Source organism: Nicotiana tabacum, chromosome 12, assembly GCF_000715075.1.
Source record: "Nicotiana tabacum cultivar K326 chromosome 12, ASM71507v2, whole genome shotgun sequence".
NCBI classification, from domain to species: Eukaryota; Viridiplantae; Streptophyta; class Magnoliopsida; order Solanales; family Solanaceae; genus Nicotiana; species Nicotiana tabacum.
In genome coordinates this window covers 74715412-74740328 of record NC_134091.1, presented here as the reverse complement: position 1 = coordinate 74740328, position 24917 = coordinate 74715412, and the positions used below count along the sequence as shown (strand labels likewise).

The window sequence follows — 24917 nt, the reverse complement described above, 5'->3', positions numbered from 1 at the left end:
TGGCACGTTGGCCACAATTTATATTCCCAATTCACTGATTTCACTTCCAACCATCTTTATAGATTATCAACAATAAGACATTCCCAATCAAGACTTTAGGTACACGTATGAGCAATTAAGAGTCTTAAGAATATTGAGATTTTCTCACACAATTTGGCATACTAGCTTTCATTTGAAATACGATTCAAAGCCACAACATTTTAATACGCAACCCATACTTTGAAACTCATGGTAACATTATGGAATTCAATTCCAAGAGAGAAACTTTAGCCAACATACCTCAATTGAACTTTCCTTAAATTACTACAATGTTTCGAAAATTCTAGCAATCCTAATCTATTTTGAGACATAACAAAAATTGAAACATAATTAGGAAGATATTCATGGTCTCAGCTCATTTGAGCATTTTGTCAAACACTAGGTGTGCAAATTTAACCACAAGGTTCTTCTGAAAGATTTCCTTCACTCCACAACCCAATCCTTACTTATTTAAGTTCAACAATCCTCCCACAATTCTTATTGATACATGCATGTATAAATAATACTCTCATACCCATGAATCATACTCCTAATCAACCATCTTCTACCCAAATTCGAAATTGAAAACTAGGGTATGGAACCTTACCTCTTAGATGAAGAACTTGTGGGTTTCCCTTGTTAATCTTCCAAGATTTGAGCAAGTCTTGATGAATAATTAGCCTAGGGTTTTCTCTTTCTCTAAAACACTCTCCCTTCTCTCTAAAACATCAGAATATTTTCTCAAAAATGACCCTTTTGCGTGTATTTAACGAAATAGGGTCGGGTTTTAAAAACCCAAAAATAAAGCTCCGGACAGGTTCTGCGGTCGCATATACGACCGCATAATGGTTATGCGGACCGCATATCGGTCTCATAATTGGTGTCCAAAATGACCAAAAATCTACCTGAGTCTGCGGTCACTATGCGGTCCGTATAACAGTTATGCGATCGCATAGTACACCGCATAATAGTTATGCGGTCGCATAGTCGACCGCATAATTGCTTCCAACAGACCCAAATAACTGCGTCACTCTGCAGTAATTATGCGGTCCGCAGAGTGATTCTGCAATCGCATAATGGACCGCAAAAATGCACAGTTCTGCCAAAAATTTTCCTTTGCTTTCCCATGGATTGTTCAACCCAAAAGGTCCGAGCCGCGGCGAGCTTACTCGCCGCGAAATTTTTTTATAATCCTCAAACACGTAAGCCTAATCCGGCACCATAAAATATTATTTTCTTTGCAAATTTTACCGGGCTTTACACTTAAGTTCTTCAAAATTTTCCGGGGTGTTACACTTACTTTCTATGAATTGTGTATCATTTGTACAATTGGCGTTAAGGGTGTTCCGTTCTTGTAATATAATTTCATGTGAGGCCACAGTTGGTGTTGTTTTGTGTTATTTTACATTGTTGGATTTTGTATATGTTTTAAGAATATATTTTTGGGGCTCTCTGATAGGTGGATAGGCCTAGTTACAAGGGAAACTCTGGCAAAATATTTAAAAATTAAAGGAGTTAGTCAAATTTGGGGCTGCTGGTGTGTGGTATAAAAACTGAGTTGCATAAGATGCTAATAAGAGCTTTTTACCCTCGTTCGAGAACAAATGATCCTAAGTGGGAAAGAATGTAAGGCCCCGTAAAATTTTGCAAAAGAAAATAATATTTCATGGTGCGGGACTAGGCTTACTCTTTGGGTTGAACAATACACCGAAAAGTAAAGGAAAATATTTGGCAGAAAAATGCGTTTCTGCGATCCATTATGCGACCGCAGAATCACTATGTGGGCTGCATAATGGTCGCAGAAGTGAGGCAGGAGAGGGTCAATTTGGATGCAATTATGCGGTTGACTATGCGACCGCATAATTGTTCTGCGGTTCATTATGTGACCGCAGAACAGGTCTGCGGGCCGTATATTGACCGCAGACACAGATAGATTTTTGCCGGTTCTAGATAGCAATTATGCGACTGATATGCGGTCCGCATATCGATTATGCGATAGCAGACCTTGTTCCAGAGCTCCATTTTTGGTTTTTTTAAAACCCGACCCTACTTCGTTAAGTACACGTTTTGGGCCATTTTTTAGCTATAATCTTATATTTTAGAGTGAGAGAGAGTGCCCTAGAGTGAAAAGGTGTTCTTCAATAATTGTTCTTCAATTCTTGCTCAAGTTTTGGAAGATTAATAAGGGAAACTCACTAGGTCTTTATCCTAGAGGTAAAATTCTACACCCTAACCCTCAATTTTGAATTTTTCTAGAAATGGGTAATTAGCAAGATAATTTTTGGGCATGAGATTTGTTTAATTTACATGCATGTGTTATCAAAGGATGTAGGAAGATTGTTGAGCTAAAAATGGTAAAGATTGGGTTGTGGGATGATGGAATCCTCCATAAAAGGACCTTGAAACCTTAATGCACACCTAGTGTTTGATAAAATGCTCAAATGAGCTAAAACCATGAGCATCTTCCTAATTTTGGTTTAATTTGTTATATTTCTACAATAGATTGAAGTTGCTAAGAATTTCGGAATATTTTAGAGTCTAAGGAAGCTCGATTGAGGTATGTTGGCTAAACCCTTCTTTAAGAATTGGAATTCCCATTATCCTTATAAGTTCCAAGATGTTGATTACAAATCCAGTATTCCGATAAGTTTTGTGATAAAGATATATATTCAATTCGTGTTTCAAATGCTCTTATCATATTGCATTATAAATTGAGGATGTGTTCCAAACTATGGATTGTGTATCCACATGTTATAATTTCAAGTCGTGATTTATGTGAAAGTTATTATGCCAAGTTGTGTAGAGATTGTGATTGTGATACACCTCCACCCGCATATATTGGGGTGAGGCGGCATGACCGCTTTGTGTGGGGATTATGGTATTGTGGGACTGAACCTCCACCTGTATATATTGGGGTGACGCGGTACGACCGCTTTGTGTATGGTTTTGGTATTGTTGTGGCACCACCACCCGCATACATATATTAGGGTGAGGCGGCATAGCCGCTTTGTGTAGGTATTAGTATCATTGATCATTTCCACCCGCATACATCGAGGTGAGGCGGCATAGCCGCTTTGTGTAGGTTCTTGGTATTGTGGTTATACCTCCACCCACATACATTGGGGTATGGCGGCGGGGCCGCTTTGTGTAAAGATGGTTACAGAGAATCTCATCTTAAATCCTATAAATGTTATTGATAGCTCTTAATAAGTTTGCTATGGTTTAAACGGTTATTTATACTATACTATTGTCGCCCTGATTCATCATATTCATATTGTATTCCTGAATTTTTAAATTGGTGTTTGGTTTTCATACTAGTACTATTCGACGGTACTATCGTCCCTTTTTCTAGGGGCGCTGCATCTTTAAATGGATGCAGGTGGTTCCACAGCATGAGATATTGATCAGTGATAGCAGTACACCTTTTTCCTAATTGACTTGGTGAGCACCACTTCATCCCGAGGGTCATGTATCTTTTGTTCTTTGTGTATTCTGTTTGAGGTATAGCCAGGGCCTTGTTGCCGGCATTATCATTGTACTCTTCTTAATCTATAGAGGCTCTATAGATATAGTGTGGGTTGTATATTTGTGCTGGGGAAGTCTAAATCGTGTGTTGTGCTTGAATTACTATTTCCACTTCAGATTATGAAAAATATGTTTGGAATTGAGATTTTAAAATAAAGTAACTGATGGTAAGAAATTAGTATTGCATACATGATCACTTTATTGGTTGATCAAAGAAAACATATATATTCTCTTTATTCATGAATGAGTTTGGGTAGAAGAAAATCTAATAGGCTTGCTCGGTCGAGTTCACTCGGTTGAGCGCCGGTCGCGCTCCTCAGTTTTGGGCGTGACAGTTGTTCGTGCTTGCTATGCATCTCACCAGACCGTCAACAACCCTCTCTTACTATGCACATTTGCGTTTCATAGACCGTCCATAGGGATCACCTATACTATACACCTATGTGTTTCATAGACCGTCCATAGGATTCATCTATAATATATACCTATGCGTTTCATAGACCGTCAATAAGATTCATCTATACTATACACCTATGCCTTTCATAGACTATCCATAGGATTCATCTATACCATACACCTATGCGTTTCACAGACCGTCCATAGCGATCATCTATACTATACACCTATGTGCTTCATAGACCGTCCATAAGACTCATAATGCATCATTATGTACATGACCATATATAAACTCAAAGCGAAATGACTAACATTGCTTTTAAGGTCGTAAGTTCCCGGATCATTGATATACTTCATGTTCATGCTCATCATGGAGAAACACATCTTATTACATTAGGACATGTATGATGGATCAATAAGTAGATTTCAATGGCGCGTGGTCCAATTTCTTTTCCATAAGGTTCTTGATTATCTAGCGTAGGACATCTCTCTTTCATCTCGTTATGTACTTGCTTGTCATCTTAAGGTCATTATCTAAGTTCACGATTCTTGGGGACTTAACCTCAAGTTCCTTTGCATTTATTATTTTAAAAGTACACACACTATGATTGAACCCATTGGAACCTACAATGCCTCATAATTCTCATTCTTTTTGGCAAGCAGCCATGTTTCATGTTCATACCATCACTCCCTTTTACTTTCCATGGGTGACCATAGAACATTAAGGACATTTCAAACATTTAAGTACACCATAGCCTCTACACATGAGGACGTAAGAGCTTAGGACATTTCTACAATCCTCAAACACGTAAGCCTAGTCCGGCACCATAAAACATTATTTTCTTTTCAAATTTTACCGGGCTTTACACTTAAGTACTTTGAAATTTTTCGGGGTGTTACATTCTCCCCCGCTTAGGATTATTCATCCTCGAATGAGGGTAAAAATCCGTCATTAGCATCTTATGCAACTTAGTTTATTTTATACCACAAACTAGCAGCCCCAAATTTGACTAACTCCCTAAATTTCCAAATATTTCGCTAGAGTTTCCTTTGTAATTAGGCCTATCCACCTGTCAGAGAGCCCCAGAAACACATCCTAACAACATATACATATTCCAACGACATAACATAATACAAAACAACACCAATTGTGGCCTCATAAGTAATATATTTCCAGAAAGGAACACCCTTAATGCCAATTGTTCAAATGATACAAAATTCATAAAAAGTAAGTCTTATAATTTTTTCCTATATCACAACTTTATAAATACATGGTCATTCAAACAAATAAGGATACTTTTTCTTCATTTCTTCCTCAGCCTCCCAAGTAGCCTCTTCAACTTGTTGGTTTCGCCACAACACTTTCACGGAGGCAATTTCTTTATTTCTCAATTTCCGAACTTGCCGATCAATAATAGAAACCAGAATCTCTTCCTAAGTCAATTTCTCATTTACGTCAATAGTCTCAACCGGAACAATGAGTGTCGGATCTCCAACTAATTTCTTCAACATAGACACGTGAAACACCGGGTGTACTAATGACATCTCAGGTGGTAGTTCAAGCTTGTATGCCACCTCACCGATCCTCAAAATGATTTTGTACGGTCTAACATACCTCGGACTCAATTTTCCTTTTTTACCAAATCGCATTACACCCTTCATAGGGGAAACTTTCAAGAATACCCTATCATCTTCTTGGAACTCCAAATCTCTATGACGAACATCTGAATAGGATTTTTGACGACTCTGAGCAATTTTCAACCACTCCTTAATGATTTTATCTTTTTCTATAACCTGATGCACAAGGTCTGGCCCTATCAAATCTACCTACGCAATTTCAAACTACCCAATGAGAGATCTACATCTCCTACCATATAAAGCCTCGAACGGTGCCATTTGAATGCTAGCATGATAGCTATTGTTGTATGAAAATTCTATGAGTGGTAAATAATCATCCCAGCTAACTTTGAAGTCTATAACACAAGCGCGCAACATATCCTCAAGCATCTGAATAGTCCACTCTGCCTGCCCGTCAGTTTGTGGGTGAAAGGTTGTACTAAGATTAACTTGAGTACCCAAACCTTGCTGAAATTTCTTAAAAAAATTAGCAGTGAATTGTGCCCCCGATCAGAAATGATGGAAACTGGTGTGCCATGCAACCTGACTATTTCTTTGATATACAACTGAGCATACTGCTCCACTGTGTCGGTAGACTTGACCGGCAAAAAGTGTGCAGATTTCGTGAGTCGATCTACAATCACCCAAATTGAGTCAAACTTGCGCGGAGTGCATGGTAATCCTACCACAAAGTCCATATTAATCATTTCCCACTTCCACATTGGAATTTCTATGTTCTGTGCCAACCCACCAGGCCTTTGGTGTTTGTCCTTCACTTGCTGACAATTTGGACATCTTGCCACAAAATCCGCCACATTCCTCTTTATATCATTCCACCAATAGACTTCCTTAATATCATGATACATTTTCATAGAACCTGGGTTCACGGAATACCTAGAAGTGTGAGCTTTAGTCATAATTCTTTCCCGGAGACCATCCACATTTGGAACACAGAGTCGCCCTTGGTACCTTAGTGTACCATCATCCATGCCAAGAGAAAAGACCATGGTCTTATGTTTATGAATCCCCTCTTTCAACTGCACCAACAATGGATCGTTGTACTGCTTCTCTTTGACTTCCACAATAAGTGATGATTCAGCCCTATTTTGCACAATTACCCCTCCTTCACTAGAGTCCGCAAGACGAACTCCTAAACTAGCCAATCGATGAACTTCCTTGGCCAATGGCCTTTGGTATGCCTCCAAGTGTGCTAAACTACCCATAGATTTTCGGCTAAGAGCATCTAGCACAACATTAGCTTTCCCCGGATGGTATAAAATATCAATGTCATAATCCTTAAGTAGTTCAAGCCATCTTCTCTGCCCCAGATTCAATTCCATCTGTTTGAAAATATATTGAAGGCTCTTATGGTCCGTGAATATATCCACATGGACCATATATAAATAATGACGCCAAATTTTCAATGCAAATACCACTGTTGCAAGTTCTAAATTATGTGTTGGATAGTTCTTTCCATGATTCTTGAGTTGCCCAGAAGCATAAGCTATCACCTTCCCAGTTGCATTAATACACACCCAAGCCCAATTCTTGAAGCATCACAATATACCACAAATCCATCTATACCCTCTGGTAGAGTCAACACCGGTGCCGGAGTCAATCTTGCTTTCAATTCCTGGAAACTCTTTTCACAAGCATCGGACCATCGGAACTTAATTGCCTTTTGCGTCAATTTTGTCAATGGAGAGGCAAGAGTAGAAAACCCCTCCACGAACTTTCTGTAATATCCGGCTAAGCCTAAGAAACTGCGAATCTCTGTTGGAGTTGTAGGCCTCGGCCAATTCTTCACAGCCGCAATTTTCTGAGGATCAACCTTAATACCCTCACTAGAGACAACATGACTCAAGAATGTGACAAACTCGAGCCAAAATTTACATTTCGAATATTTCACATACAGCTGGTGTTGATACAGAGTCTGCAACACTACCCTGAGGTGACCGGCATGGTCATCTCGATTGCGTGAATATACAAGAATATCGTCAATAAACACTATCACAAAAGAATCGAGGAATGGCTTGAAAACGCGATTTATAAGATCCATGAAGGCTATTGGGGCATTTGTTAGCCCAAAAGACATTACCAGAAATTCAAAATGCCCACACCGGGTTCTAAAAGCTATTTTTGGAATATCCCGCTCCCTGATCTTCAATTGGTGGTACCCGTATCTTAAATCAATTTTGGAGAAGTACCTAGCACCTTGAAATTGGTCAAAAAAGTAATCTATCCTTGGCAGTGGGTACTTATTTTTTATTGTTACCTTATTAAGCTGCCGATAGTCAATACACATTCTCAGTGACCCATCTTTCTTTCTTACAAAAAGGACCGGTGCTCCCGAAGGCGACACTTGGTCGGATGAAACCCTTTTCTAACAAATCTCTTAATTGTTCCTTTAGCTCCTTCAATTCTGCCGGTGCCATTCTGTAGGGTGGAATAGATATAGGATGTGTGTCTGGCATCACATCAATCCCAAAATCAATCTCCCTATCTGGTGGGATCCCAGGGAGTTCATCCGGAAAGACTCCCGGAAATTCATTCACAACAGGCACAGACTCAAGTGTAGGTGCCTCAGCATCGGTGTCCGTAACCCAGACCAAATGGTAAATACATCCCTTGTTGATCATCTTTGTGGCCTTAAGGTAGGAAATAAACCTAACTTTTGGCAACACATCATCACCCTTCCACACAATAAGTGGCTCATTTTGAAATTCGAACCTAACAGTTCTGGTTCGGCAATCAAGCTTGGCAAAACATGAATAAAGCCAATCCATCCCCATTATCACATCAAAATCGACCATTCTCAATTCAATAAGATCGGCCACGGTGTTCTGACTACGCAATGTGACAACACAATCCCTATAAACCCGCGCGGATAAAATAGACTCACCAACCGGAGTAGATACAGAGAACGGCTCATAAAGCTGTTATGGTTCTATCCCAAATTCCATAGCAACATAAGGTGTGACATATGACAAAGTGGAACCGGGATCAATAAGAGCATATACATCATGAGATTAGACAGTCAATATACCTGTGACAACATCTAGAGAAGCCTCTGATTCCCGACGTCTCCGCATAGCATATAATCCGTTGGGTCCTCCGAAATTCTGTGCACCACCCCTAGCTGCACCACGCCCTACGGGTGATGTGGATGTAGTAGCTACAGAATTAGCTGGTTGTACCGTACCTCTGCCCATATTTCGGCGGGATGAGCGGCAATCGCTTTGAATGTGACCCCTCAAACCATACCCATAGCATACTGGTAGGTCCATGAAACAGGACCCAAAGTGCATCTTTCCACACTTAGGGCATGGAAGCGTCCATAGCTGAAACCTTCTGTCGGGCCGACCCTGCTGGTGGGGTCCCCTGTTGCCCTGACTGGGTCTAGATGATTGTGCACCCATCGAAGACTGGGTGAATGTTTGGGATGGTCCTAATGACGCTCCCCTGAATGCCGACCTATGACCAATACCACCGGAAGAACCATCAAAGTTTCCTGCGGACGGGGCCTTGCTGCTACTCTGACGCTTCATTCTATTCTTCAATTTGCTGGTCTCTGTGGCTTGAGCAAATGCCACCATTTTACCATAGTTCATATCGGAATTCAAGGCAGCTGTAGAGGCCTCATTGATAACCAAGGGGCTAAGGCCCTGTACAAACCGGCGTACTCTAGCCTCCATAGTGGGCAATATGTGAATAGCATACTTGGACAGGCGCGCAAACTCCATATGGTACTCCCACACATTCATACTACCCTGCTTCAGGCTTTCAAACTCAGCGGCACGAGCTGCCTTAGTTTCGGCAGGCAAAAAATGATCCATAAAGGCATCTGTGAACTCACCCCACCTTATCGGAGGGCTTATCTCCTCACGGGATTCCTCCCACAACTCAAACCAAGAATAGGCCACCCCTTGCAGGCAGTAGGAGTCTAACTCTACTCCCTTCATCTCTGTAGCATGCATAACCCTGAGAGTTTTGTGCATCTCATTAATGAAGTCCTGGGGGTCCTCTTCGGGATCATTACCCGTAAACACTGGAGGATCTAACTGAAGAAACTTGTTCACCCGGGAACTAGCAGATTCCCCTAGATAACTGGAAGAAGTAGGCCCAACACTCGCTCTCTAGGCCTGAGAAGCCACTATGAATTCTTATTATTTTCAGAATAGATGTTACTCTGGTTAATTGTCGCTGACTGTTGACTGTGCCATACTAGGCCGATGAAATAAATTATTGAGGCCACGACACCCCGAGTGAACTTTCAGATTGGGTCCGAAATAACGAGGCGATGATGATGAACACCGAAAAATAAAACACGAGAACGAGATGAGCCAATAACCTTTGGAGGGCGACACGGTCGGCCACCATAGTCGCAACCAAGGCAATTCCCGTTCTCATGTCTAGACAGATATCAAAAGCATATATCTGAGCCTCCTATAATATATTTCAAACTATTTTCAAAAAACCTTTTTCCGAAAAATATTTTCAAAAATAATTTTTCAAAAACATAATCAAATCATTTCCAAAATCATTTTAAAACCAAAAATCATTTCAAAAGTATGTCATGTAATTTATTTATTTTTGCTTTATATTACTTACTAATAATTTTACTTTTCCTGTCTTGCGGGGTTACACTTTGGAAAGATGACGCTCTAATAAGAATATGAAGACGTACCCCGACAAATCCCCGCTTTGTACTTTCCGTTCTCGGATGTACTCAAATGCAAAAACATAGTGAAGTAGTAGATAGATATCATATTTACTTGTTTGTTTTAACGATTGTAAAGACTTAATTTTTGATTATATTTAAATTTTTCATCACTTTTTAGTATGTAAATATTACCTAAGTTTAATCTTGATATTTTAGCCTTTATTTCATTTTTTAGTAAGTTTATTTAATAAAATTAAAACTACAAAAAGAATTACATGTTTAGATATTAGATGTATTTCATTTGCAAAAGAAAAAAAAATTACAAAAATATATCTTTTTCCTCTAATTTGTAACACTAGTAGTGTTATAACTTTTCTTAGTAGTTTATTATATAATTTCCAGTTTAAAATATTAGTGTAGTATTTTTAATTTTTAATTATTAATTATATTTAAAAAGGAAAAAAAAAAAAGCCAATGAAGAATTGTCAAATACCAAAGATTCGATCTTATCTCGAACTCCCACTCACAGACTTTCTGGGCAATTTATACCACTGCGTATTCCCTATTTTGGCATCTTTCACTCACTATATATTGATCCCTTTCTTCCTCACACGAAAAAAAGATAGAGAGAGAATACAGACCTGAAAGGAAACAAAAACAGAGAACACGAGAGAGAGAGAAAGGGGGAAAAACAGGGGATAGAGATAAAGAGAAGGAAGGGGAGAGAAACAAAGAATCGGAGAGCCAAAAAAAGAAAAGAAAAAAAGGAAGGCCAGACTTCTTCTCCAAGAACTCCATTGAAGAGCAGTCCCAAAATAGCCGTGAAAGTGCAGCTATAAAACCTCCATTAAACCACCCTTAAACTCCAGCTGTAAATCCACCCTTAAATGACCCCAAAACCACCAAATAGCAGCCTTCTTCCTCAACCAAAAACCTTCAATATCCAGCCATGAAAACCAACGGAGCAACATCCCTTTTGCAGCTGAAAATCACCCAAAACAGAACTCCAAATGCTGCCAGCTCCACCTTTAAAGCAGCTCCAAAATCCTCCATTAATCACGTTGAGGCTCCGTGCTCGAGGTCGTCCGAGGTTTTCCGATCGCGGCTCTAATGAGATTTTCCGATCTGGGTCCTACTGATGGGGTTTTGTTGTTTTTTTGCTATTTCCGAACAAGTCTGGGTCCTACTGATGGGGTTTTCTTATTAATTCCTTTCTTCGTTGCAGTACTTTGTTTTTCTCTTAACTGATGCTTAATGTTAAAAATGCTTTATTTGGTGGTCCATTTCTTAAACTCTTAAATTTGGATCTTTATTTTTACATTTTATTTTGTATTGGCTCGAGATTAAGCCTGAACAAATTGTGGCCATATTAATAGTGTTGTATGTGCTGACATGGTATTTGATTTGAAATTTTGGCATCTTTAGATTTGAAGTTTGTGAATACTCTACCTATTTATTTAGGAAATGTTTTAAATGTTTATGATTTGGTTTCTTTTTTTTTGTTTGTTAGTTGAAATGTAAAGATAATTAGTAGTAACAGAAGGATACGTGTTTGGAGAATATAGTTTGTTAATATAGGAGATTAGATTAATTTATTAAAATTATATTGTGATAGAGAAGTTGCCTTAAAAATTACAGCTTGTGACAATAATAGGACGTGAGAGTGATTTGAGTTTAATGATAGTAAGATATGAGTCAAACGAATTTATCAGCGATTAATATTCCAAAAAATAATAGAATGCTTTAGGCGCGTTTTAATCTATTATCGTGATTATGTATACGTTCGAATGACATAATTACGATTCCTAAAATAAATCAAGGTACGCGTTCGTGCGACTTTGTCCAAACCATCTTAAATAATAAAGCGTGATTAATTGTGTACACGTACGCGTGACATGATTTTAGCGCACTCAATAAAATGGATTTACGCACACGTGATCCGTTTCAAAGATAAATCCATAAAACGCCATGAATTAAAGCGGTAAAAGGTAAAACGCACATAGGTTCTAAAAATACGTAATTAAACAATTAATTAAACCAGGTATGACTAAAGCGACCATGCTAAAATCACGAAATTCAGGAGTGTCTCACACCTTCTTCCGGGTTAACAAAATTCCTTACCCGATCTTTTGTGTTCGCGGACCATAATTCGGAGTCAATTTCCTCGATTTGGGATTTTAAAATAAACTTGTGACTTGGGACACCATAACAAATATTCCAAGTGACGACTCTAATTAAATAAATAATTTCATTTCGAATAATATCACTTTAATAGGAAAAACTCACGATTCCTTAGGGAAAAAGGAGGTGTGACAACGATCTATTTGCTAAACACTTAGAGAATTGTATTTAGTTAGTAATCGGGCTAACTCGTAATATTGTATGTTAAGCGATTTATGAGTTGTGCATATATGTTAGGTTGTTTGAATACATTCATAACGTGATTAATTAGTTTAAGATTAATATATATCTAGCTAGTTAAATTAGACATACACATATAATAAAAGGCATGCCATCTTTTGTGAAAATAAACAGATAATGTCATCCTTCACAATTATACTAGCATCATGTCAAATTAATTTATTTATAAGCTATCCTTGATTATTTCACTATGAGTAGGCATGCTTGTAAAATATAGTTGGATCGCCATATTTTTGGCATTTAGACTTCGTGCTCATTTGGGTTTGACCCGAATGATTAGGTCATCAATTATTCATTTTGTTACAATTCCTTTTCTATATAAATGTTTCTCTTTATATGTGATACATTTCTCATACAATATTCATTCTTTACCTGCCAAATCGATTCTTTCACTTCATTCATTATACACTAATATTATTTGGAGATAATTCTTTGAAGATAACTCTTTCCATTCTTGGCCGATTATTTCCAATTGAGTTTTCTTTTGTTAGCCTTTCACTTGAAGTAGTTATCCTTTGGACATAAATTAAATTCTTTCAAATGTATATTTTTAATTAAAATCCATTTAGTTAATTTAAAAGTATTCAACTTTTACTACATATTCTCTTTACATTTTTATCAAGTTATCAACATATAATTCATATATACTTTATTCATCGCTTTCGTAAATAATTTATTATACATAGATATTTATCTTTCACCATGTGATATTCTTGTTCAATCACTCTTCATTCAAACTATTTTACCGTTCTTTGTATATATCAAAAGTTAATAATTTTACTTATTCCCTCTTCTATTTGATTGAGTCCACCAGAACCATATTTTGTGAATCTTGAGGGACACCTAATACCTTCCCCTCGAGATAATTTGAATCCTTACATAGAATCTCAACTGATTTCACAGTCCATAATTAAAGTGTATATTACGTAGTATTGTATAGGTGTCCTAATATATCTTAAATATTAGGTAGCGACTCTAAACAATAATTAACCTTGTAAAGTACTATAAGTTATAGTTTATTTTGACTTGTGCAAAATAGGATGCAACAGTAGCCACCTTCGTTGCCTCATGTTCAGATCCTTTTTCTTGAATAAGTGCTGGAGGCTCCTGTGATCCGTGAACACCTCACAAGACATGCCATAAAGATAGTGCTGCCAAATCTTGAGCGCGTGAACAATGGCATCTAACTCAAAATTATGCACCAGGTAGTTCTTCTCATGGGGCTTCATATGACGCGAAGCATAAGCAATTACTCTACCCTCCTACATTAACACGCACCCAATGCCAATCGATGAAGTATCACAATAGACTGTATAAGAACCCGATCACGAAGGCAAAACCAGAATTGAAGTTATAGTCAAGGATGTCTTGAGCTTCTAAAATATATCCTCACACTCATCAGGCTACCTGAATGGGGTACCCTTCTGCGTTAATCTAGTCAATGGGGCTGCCATATATGTAAACCCCTCCACAAAACGGTGGTAACACCCAGCCAACCAAAGGAAAGTCCAGATCTCTATAGTAGTAGACGGTCTGGACGAACCCTAAACTGTCTCAATCTTTTGCGGATCCACTTTAATTCCCTCACTGGATATCACATGACCTGAGAATGCCACTGAGTTTAACCAAATCTCGCACTTGGCAAATTTAGCATATAGCTTCTTCTCCCTCAATGTCTGGAGCACGATCCTCAAATGCTGCTCATGATCCTCCTGGCTGCGAGAATACACCAATATATCATCAATGAAAACTATGACGAAGGAATCCAGATAAGGCTGAAACATGATGTTCATCAAATGCATAAAAGTTGTTGGGGCATTGGTCAGCCCAAAAGACATCACCAAGAACTCATAATGGCCATAGGGCGTTCGGAAAGCAGTCTTTGGAATATCAGAATCCCTGATCTTCAATTCATGGAACCCTGATCTCAAGTCAATCTTCGAGAATACCCGAGCGCCCTGAAGCTGATCAAATAAGTCGTCGATATGCGGTAGTGGGTACTTGTTCTTCATAGTAGCTTCTTCAACTGTATGTATTCAATGCACATTGTCACGCCCCAACCTCGGGGAGTGCGACCGGCGCTCAACCGAGTGAACCCGGTCGAGCAAGCCTATTAAACCTTTCCTACCCGACTCATTCATAACCCAAAAAGGGATCGCATCACCATTTGTAAAACCGGGGACAGATCAGTTATATAAATATATAAACGTTGCTAGTTCATTTTCCTTATATACATTATGCCAAAATTGAGTTTCCAAAATATAACTCGGTCCAACGACCGACCCAACATACATACATGACCCACAAAAACGTCTACGGAGCCTCTAAAGATACAAAAGTGCAACATGACAATGCCGACAACAAGGCCCCAGCTATACCTCAAAATGTGAAAACTTATACAAAAGAAGGACTACATGACCCCTGGGAGAAAGGGGGCTCACCAAGACTGCTGTGAGGAGAGAAAGAGAGCACCACTATCTGCGATCGGCACTATCTGCGATGAAACCACCTACATCCATTCAAAGATGTAGCGCCCCCGGCAAAAAGGACGTTAGTACTGTCGAATAGTACTAGTATGTAAGGAAAATACCAATCTTCATAGAATAAACAGTGAAATAAAGAGAAGGCAGTCATAATAATCAATAAGTACTTCATAGAAATACAAAGAAAACACCGAGTAAGGATTACATAGTTTCCAATTCAATCTTTCCATCTTCTAAGATTAATAATCTTTAGTGCCAAAGCCACAACTCACAATGCCACCGTGTTTTTACACGGAGTCCGGTCTCGGCCCGACCAGCTAAGCCATCTCAAGTGAGACATATCCATATCCACAATGTAATTCAATAATTCCAATACAAATGCCACCATGTGTACAGCATGGCATACGATCTCGGCCTGATCGGCTAAGCCATCTCACTTGAGACATAACCTCTTTCAACTGTCCACTCAATTCACATTTCTTTCCTATCTCCATTACATGGCACAAACAACCTCATTTATTAAGTAGTTCTTTGCACTTTGGCACATTTTACAATTCAAATCTTTCCCTTTTTTTTATTTGTTCGAATAACATCATCATTCATGTCGATAAGTACCATCACATAAGGAATTTCACACATAAGGGAAGGAGCTTGGAATATCATAATTACGTTATCAAATAGCATGATGACATGGTAACCATCTAAAATAATTAGGGAACATGAATCTTTCAATCAAACACACTAAGGCAAATGATTCTAGTATAATCAAGTTGGAACTTATACCAATTATTCGGACACCAGGAGTTTGATTCTAAGAAGAAAAGAGTTAGCCATACATACCTCAATTTCGCTTCTTTAAACTCTACAATAATCCGGAACCCTTAGAAACCTCAATCTATTTTAGCAATATACAAATTGAACCCAGAATTAGGAAAACGTTCATGGCTCTAACTCACTTTTTTCCCCACACTCTTTATCACATATGCATGCAAGATAAACCACCCTCATACTCATGAAGTATCACCCTAGTACCCCATTATAGCTATGTTTGAAATTTAGAGCTTGGGTGATGAAGCCTTACCTTTTAGGGTGAAGAATTTTGGTGCTCTACTTGAATATTTCCAAGGCTTTGAGTGATGATTGAAGATCAATTTGATGAAAATTTAGGCCCTCCCTCTTGAACCCTCTCTCTCTCTCACACTAGAAGTATCAGAAAATGAGCTCAAAATAGACCTAAGGGGTGTTTTAACGGAATATGGGTCGAGTTTTAAATTAAAAAAAATGGTGCCCCTATACAGGTCTGCGGTCGCATATGCGACTGCATAACGGTTATGCGGTCCGTAAAGTGACCGCAGAAATGGCCCTCAGGGGCCTGAACTTACGGCCTAGGTATGCGACCAGTATGCGGTCCGCATACTCTCTCTGCGGTCGCATAATGCACCGCAGAACTCCCTCCGCAAAAACCCAAGAGGGATTATGCGGTCCGCATATCGATTATGTAGTTACATAATCGACCGCAAAACTGACCTCAATTTGGTTAAACTTACTGCTTCACTCTGCGGTCATTATGCGGTCCGCAGAGTGATTATGTGGCCGCATAATGGGCCGCAGAAATAAGTTCTTCTGCAAAATATTTTCCTCTCAGTCCGTAGGGTACTGTTCCACTCAAAAAGTCCGAACCGTACTATAATAATGCAGGAATCTATCTTGGCACCACGAAACCCCGAGTATTTTGGTTAAAATGTTTACGCGTCCTTACACACATCCTCATAGAACCATCTTTCTTCTTCACCAATAGCACAGATGCATCCCAAGGTGACACACTAGGCCTGATAAAACCCTTATCGAGTAATTTCTATAACCGATCCTTTAATTCCTTCAACTCCATTGGTGCCATGCGATATGGTAGAATAGATATAGGCAGAGTGCCCAGCACCAAATCAATACCAAAATCAATATCCCTGTGGTGGCATGCCAGGCATGTCTGCTGAAACACATCTGTAAACTCCCTTACTATCGGAACTGACTCAATGGTAGGAGTATCAATACTAACATCCCTCACAAAGGCTTGTATGCAAAGCACCCTTCTCAACCATCCATTGGGCCTTTAGAAAAGACATCACTCTACTAGGAACATGACCTCAGGAACATCTCCACTCCATCCTAGGCAACCCCGTCAATGCCAACGTCACAGTCTTAGCGTGACAATCAAGAATAGCATGGTACAAAGATAGCTAATCCATAACGAAAATCACTTTATTCTCATAACCCCCAATGGTAACCACACAAAACCGATATACACTGTTCACCATTATAGAATCACCCACCAGTGTAGATACATGAGCAGGCATATCTAACGAATCACGAGGCATATCCAAATGATGAGCAAAGTATGATACACATATGAATAAGCGAAACCAGGGTCAAATAACACTGAAACATCCTTGTGGCACACGGAAACAATACATGTGATTGCGGCGTCAGAGGAAACTACCTCTGGCCTAGAGGGAAATGCATAGCAATGAGCATGTCCACAACTTGACTACCTCTAGGGCGACCTCATCTCGTATGACCTCCACCCCGAGCTGGCTGAGCGAGTGGTTTAGCAACTGGCGAGGGAGTCATAGTCTGGCATTCCTGATGCACATGACCACTGTGAAAATGGGGGAAATACCTCCTCACATTCCCCAACTCCCCACACTCGTAGAAGCCTCGAACTGGGAATCACTGCGGGGGCGGAGTCAGACCCCGTAAACCAGAGTAACAGCTAGAAGAGCCCGATACTGACGAACCCTGAACTGATGGAGTGCAATAAGAGCTCTAAGCTTTGAGTGCACTAAACGAAGACTGTACTGAAGCTCCTTGGCTGGGTAGTGATGAGTGATAAACTGGTCTACTAGACTGCCCCTCACAAACCGACCTCGGACTCCAGCATCACTATCGAGCCTCGTTTTCTCGTAAAAGCGGGTTTTGACGCGTGACAACTCTTTTAAATGGGTATTAAAAGAGAAGAGTTTCCACCTAATGATTTTTAAGGTGCGTTAGGGCACCTATTTGAAAATGACTCTAATTTAACTAGTCTATGTCACCAAAGATCGGGTAAGGGCTCAAATTACCTCAAAGGGAAGGTGTTAGGTACTCTTCGTGGTCCATAAATGTGGGTCCCGGCCGAAGTTCATACTATATGGATTACTAGATTATAATTGTCCTATGTGATCATATAAGAGAGGAAAGACAAAGAATATAAAGGTTCTATTATGAATAAGTGTAAAGAAAATCGGACAATAATTAAGCTATATAGATAATCAGTACCAATCTTTAGATGGTACACGGTACAACATAATTGTTCTAAATTCAACAACTAAGTGTGAACAATAATTATATAAAGGAGGGGGGGGGAAGTCCTAAGTTTTTTAGCCTAATGAATCACCCTGTGCAACATAAATAATACTTAGCAACTCCTTTAGGGTAGGAGTTTATCATATTATTCAGCAAGCATAGACTATCATCTCCTGCTACCCAATAACTATGTTAAAGTTATTTACCTGAAGCGTTCTAATTCAATTATAAACCGTGTCCTATGCATACACTACCCGTCCTATGCCTATGGCCTAGGAGGCTTTGGACCTACTATTTGGGTAATTCTAGACTTCACTTAGGGTACTCAAAATGATAAAATTAGGTACACATCCAAAACATATAGGATTTCACATAAAGACAATTAAGGGCCCAAGTTAGCCTCAACACATAAACAACAAATGCACGCGGCAGATTAGATAGTAAGTAGTTTCAGTAGTTAAGAACCATTATAGTCGTTAAGTCCTATAGGCATGGTTTCTAGGTGATTCCAATTTCCAGCATTGTACAAGCAGTAGCTTTAGGCTAACAGATTCGTAAATTTAGGCATTACAAACTTATAGGCATGATATCTAAATATTGCATAATGAGGCAGTAAAACAACTTCGAGAGCCCAGAATTAACAATTTCTTATGCGAGTGACAATATCCTATAGGCAGGATTTCTAACAGTTGATAGCGCGATTGATTTGTATAAGATTTTATCCTTATAGGCATGATTTCTAGGTATGGTAACACAATTAAGTAACGAAGTGGTTGATTAACTAATTAAGACCCTATAGCCGTGATATCCAAGTTAACAACGCACCAAAATAACAGAAGTGACTGATTGATTTGTTGAAACCCTATAGACATGGCATCTAAATGAGCGTTAGCAAAACAACGTTATTGAATCCTATAGGCATGTTGTCTAAGTGTGCACAATAATAGACATAGAAAATAGGTATGGCGAGTACTAACATGCTTTGAATAGTGTACGAGTGAAGTGTGTGTGGTCCCTATAGACATGATTCTATTAGTTTATAGGAATAAAGCAAGCTAAAAAAAATAACAAATAAGGCATGCTAAACGAAATAGCAAATAAACACATAGACCCTATAGGCATATTTTCTACCCTTTTATGAAAGCATTAGAATACCCCAGTCCCCCTTTTCACTAATTTTCCCATCATTCAGTTTTACAAGTAGTTACAGATTATTTTAAATAATTGCAGGCCCAATACAAATGTAGAATAACCCAGTGATACATATGGGCCTTCAAACAGGCTTAGGACTTCATGCGGACAGCAGGCCCAAACTCCAGGTGCAGAAAGTATGCTTCGAACCCTTAATACCAAAGGCAGGCCCAAACCAGGCCCAAACGATTCCAATGATTAAGCTAAGGGATTCAGCCATACAGGTAACAGAACTACTCTTAAAATTGCAACTAACAACCATTCTAATTAGGGCATATAAGCAAGATCACGCTTAAATTGGGAAACATACAAGACACACATGAGGCAAGTTTATGCTTATCATTCCAAAAACAGAGCTTGAGAGCAACAAGATTATTTCAAATAAAGTTTCATAATAGAGTTTGACCCAGAATTATCTTAGAGAGCTTAAGGCAGGGTTTGAACATAAAAAACCTAGTAGTGCCATAGACAAGAATAAGTGAGATAGAACCTTAGCATGGAAGCTTTAGCATGAGAACCTAACGAGAATAACTAACTTGCAGAGCTTGTGAAATGTTCAAGCAAATACCAATTACCACACAGAGGTTTTAAACCCAACAGGTAAGCATCTGACTTTCAAGTAAATAAGGCAAGCAAGTATCACATGAAGAGGGCTGGAACTTATCTTAGTCGACATAAGGAGAAATAAACTAGACATATATTGAAATTCACCCTAGGAGCCTTAAATGATCAGTGAGCACAGAGCATCAAAGCGAAGAAACCAGTCAGCCTAAGCATGGCAACAGTTTTGGCATATAGAATTCATAAAATCGCAAATTGATTCCAGAGAAATAGCAGGTATACATGAAAGACTCAGCAAAGACACATTCTAATAACTTATGAGCATGCATTAATTACCTAGAAAATTCTAAGTCATGGATTCATGATAAGCAATGGTATTGAGTAATCAATTAGACTTAAACATGAAGATAAGCAATTAATCAGGTTGGACATCTACAATGGGCATGCATTAAGGCTAGTAATGTCAAGGAAGAACATATTAGGCTAAGTACTTACACAGTGGCATCACATAATTTGCAGCAAAACAGTAGGTGATGCATAAGGGATTCAACAAGAAGAAAACAATTCTGAGCAAACGCAATTTCCCATAGATCTAAACAAAGTGCGATAAACATCAATCATGTTTAATTGTAAACCATGTAAACATCATGAATCGACTTAGCTAACTTTGCAAAAATCAGAATTAGAGCATGCTTAAAGTGGCATAACTTTAAACACCCAAAGGAATGCACATAACATAAATACAATCACAGGGTAATAAAATTATGAGAGCATAAGATACTAACCAGTTGCGAACAAACTAAACAAAGAACGAAGAACTCAAAATCTTAGGAACAACTGTGATTATAGGATAACAATGAAACCCCAAACCCCTAGTGCTTCAGAGTTCACAGGAGCCTCGAAGTGGGCTCCGGGCAGTGCTTCCACTAGACGAGGTTAATGAACAGAATAAGGTGGCCTTGGCTATCAGCCGACCAAAAATCAAAATTTCAGAATAGTATAGAATGAATTAGAGTGGGAGAATAGTGGTAGTAGTAGTCGTAGCAGTAGTCGTTAAGACTTTTAGGGGAAGCGAGAAAAGGGGGGTTTATGCAGTAATAGAAATTGAAAGAACAAACAAGGAAACATAGTTAATCAAACACAAATAAAGAAAGCGAAGCATGAAAAAATCAATTCTGAATTAATTTAGGAGAAACTCGAGCAATCCCTAATTTGACAAGGAGTCAAAATTAGCCGGAGATCTTGATGAATTGGACCCGTGTAACCTAGTTGTTGAGTGTATCAAGTTAAGAACATGGTGATTATCTAGAATCGAAGCCAAACGAACCTCTCAAATACTGGCTTCCTTAAATAACTCAGTGACAAATGAATAATACCAAAGAAACGGGAAAGAAATATTATGGGTACCGAAAAAAAAGGAAAATATGGAAGATCTTCAAATCGTTTTGGGTATAGTCTTAGGATTTGGGTGGGGCGGATGCTAGGGTTTCTCAGAGAAGGGGAGAGGATGAGAGGATTTAAGGGCGACTGTCTTAGAAGAATGGGTGTTAGGGTTTGGGGCGAGGGTAACTAAAAACGGGGGAATGGCTGTGGGCCGTTGATCATTTGAGATCAATGGCCAAGATTAGAGGAGAAGCGGGGCGGGTCATAGAAATGGGTACCGATCGGGTTAACTAAAGGGGTTATTTGGTTGGGATGCTGAGGGATCAAAAAAGTGGGCTTAGTATTTGGGCCTGTAATTTTGGTCTGAGATTAGCCCTATATTGGGCTATAAAATTAAATATGCGAAATTCATTTAAAATAATTTATAAAAATAATTAATAAATAATAAAAATATTAATTATGAAGTAAAATGATTAGAAATAATAGCTTAATATTTTAAAAATATAAAAAAAGCTATTTTAGTGTAAACAATGCAAATAATGTAGTTATGTATAAAATATAGGCTATTATTGCAAAATTGTATAAATAGCTCGAAAAATACAAATGTAATTATATAAAATGAAGTAAAATGGGGTTTAGCGAGAGATTCATAGGGCTTGTGTTTGTAATTGTCTCAAACAATTGGTATTCAGTACTCATAAATGGACAACCTCATGGTTTTTTCAAATCAACTGGAGGTGTCAAGCAAGGGGATCCAGTCTCACTGACTTTATTCATTTTGGCTGTTGAAGCATTGTCCAGGGGCTTAAATGCTTTGCATTTGAATCCATATTTTTGTGGATTTGGATTATCTAAGTGGAGTCCTAAAATCAATCACTTATCATATGCGGATGATACCATTATCTTCTCCTCTTCATGCACTATTTCTTTACAATTGGTGATGGAGGTCTTGAGAGCATATGAAGCTGCATACGGACAGTTGGTGAATAAGAGTAAATCATCCATTTATATGCATCATTCTGCTAGCATGGAGGTAATTACAAAGGTGGAAAGGATCACTGGAATTGATAGACAGGAATTTCCATTTACGTATTTAGGATGTCTTATCTTTTACGCTAGGAGGAAGATGGATTACTATAAAGGATTGATCACTAAAGTGATGGATAAAATGCAAACATGGAAGGGTAAATTGTTATCCATAGGTGGTCGAGCAGTGTTGATCTTTCATGTGCTTCAAAGCATGCCCATTCATTTACTATCAGCAGTTAATCCTCCAAATAATGTCATCAACAAATTGCATAAGATTTTTGCTCAATTCTTCTGGAGCAGTTCTATAGGTGGCAGTAGTAGACATTGGGGTTCATGGAATAATTTGTGCATGCCATGTGATGAGGGGGGCATTGATTTTAGATCTTTGCATGATGTTTAAAAGGCTCTATTATGTAAATTGTGGTGGAATTTTTGAACTAAGCCAAGCCTTTGGAGTGCCTTTATTAGTAAAAAATATTGCAAGAAACTAAATGCAATGATAGTACCATGGAGGGCGGGGTCTCAGATTTGAAAGAAGATGTTGGAGTGCAGGGATTTAATTGAATACCAAATTACTTGGTATCCAAAGATGGGATCCTCTCTTTTTTGGTTTGATAACTGGAAGGGATTGGGGGCTTTATATTTCCTTGTTCCTCTAGAGTTTGGAGTAGATAAAACAATCCATAATGTGTATGATGTGATGGATGATAGTGCTTGGAATGCAGATAAAATTCCGGAGATACTGCCAGAAGAATTTGCAGAGCATATTCTTCTGCATATGAAGCCTCCAGTGGTGCATGATGTTCTAGACAAGCCTCAATGGATACTGGAAACAAGAGGAGAGTTCAGTGTAAAGTCAACATGGGAATACTTGAGAAGAAGAAATGAACCTGCCAATGCTTACAAGAAAATATGGGTGAAAGGTTTGCCTTTCAGGATTGCTTTCTTCATGTTCAAAGTATGGAGAGATAAGCTACCTTTGGATGATTTTTTTAGGATAGTAGGATACCTAATGGCTTCTAAATGCTGGAGTTGTGCTGAACCAAAGGAGGAGACAGGGCAACATCTTTTCTTTACATCATATGCTGCTAATAGGGTGTGGAAATATTTTCTTGGGCATGCAGGTTTTGCATTGGATGGGATTACATTTCATCAGGTTGTGACTAAGTGCTGGACTACTGATGTGATTCGTAGATTGCAGCCTATTCTGCAAGCTTTACCAGCTGTTATTGTGTGGAAGTTATGGAAGAGAAGAAACAACTACAAATATAGAGATGCAGAATCTATAATTAGAGTCATCTATCAGGTTTCCACGACTATGCAATCCTTAGTTAGAGTTAGAAAGTCAGGCCTGCAGAATGTGTCACATAAATGGCCAGAGCTGCTGAATATGATGGAGGCCTATATACCTAAACTTAAGGTTACTAAGGTGATGTGGGAATGTCCAAGTCCAGGGTGGATCACAGTTAATACATATGGGGCTTCTAGGAGAAATCCTGGAAGAAGTTCCATTGGTTTTATGCTAATGAGTAGGGCAATGTAATATATGGATGTGGAAAGGAGGTACAGGAAGGGACAAATACTAAAGCTGAAGCAAAGGCAATTTTGGAAGCCTTGAGGTTTTGTGTGGAAAATGCCTATGTGCTTATTGAGCTTCACACTGATTTAATGATGCTAAAAAATGTGATAACTGGAGAATGGAGTGTGCCATGGGCCATTACTGCATAGGTAGAGGAGATTAAAGAAATGATGGCAAGGATCAACATAACAGTGGCCCATACATTAAGGGAGGGAAATAGATTGGTTGATCATCTAGCTAATTATCCATTAGATGTTGGATCTATTGAGGCTCACTGTTTTTGGGAGCTAAATAATCAAGGGAGGAGGATAGTGAATAATGATAAATTACAATGCCCGTATCTAAGAGTAAAAGTAGCATGAAATTAGGAGGAGAGGAGATAACAAGGTGGTGTAGCAGGCTGGAAACAACTGGAGAAATATGGTTACTTGAAGCAATGAGGATTGAATGCAGTTTGGAGTTAACAGGATCAAGGGGTGTGTTGTGGAGAAAGCTAATGCACCCAATAGCATTGACATCACATACATAGAGCCAGGCGAATAGCTGTGCAGAACAATATGTTTCTGAAGATCATCATACTCAAGTCCTTAGGGAGGAGGAGATGATGATTTTTTTTATACTAACTTTGTGTTCTTTTTTGCAGGGATCTTTACTGTATCCATGTCCTACTATCTGCTACAAATTCAAAGGGTGGTATTAGCAACTGATGCTC

At 38.7% G+C, this 24917-nt stretch overlaps 1 protein-coding gene across 1 annotated transcript; it reads left to right on the top strand.

The window, feature by feature from the left end:
• The first annotated feature begins 23215 nt into the window (after positions 1–23215).
• Positions 23216–24354, top strand: LOC142167217 (uncharacterized). Its single transcript, XM_075227375.1, has 2 exons — positions 23216–24055; positions 24160–24354. The coding sequence occupies exons 1-2, from the start codon at positions 23216–23218 to the stop codon at positions 24352–24354; spliced, it is 1035 nt and encodes a 344-aa protein (XP_075083476.1).
• Positions 24355–24917: the final 563 nt, after the last annotated feature.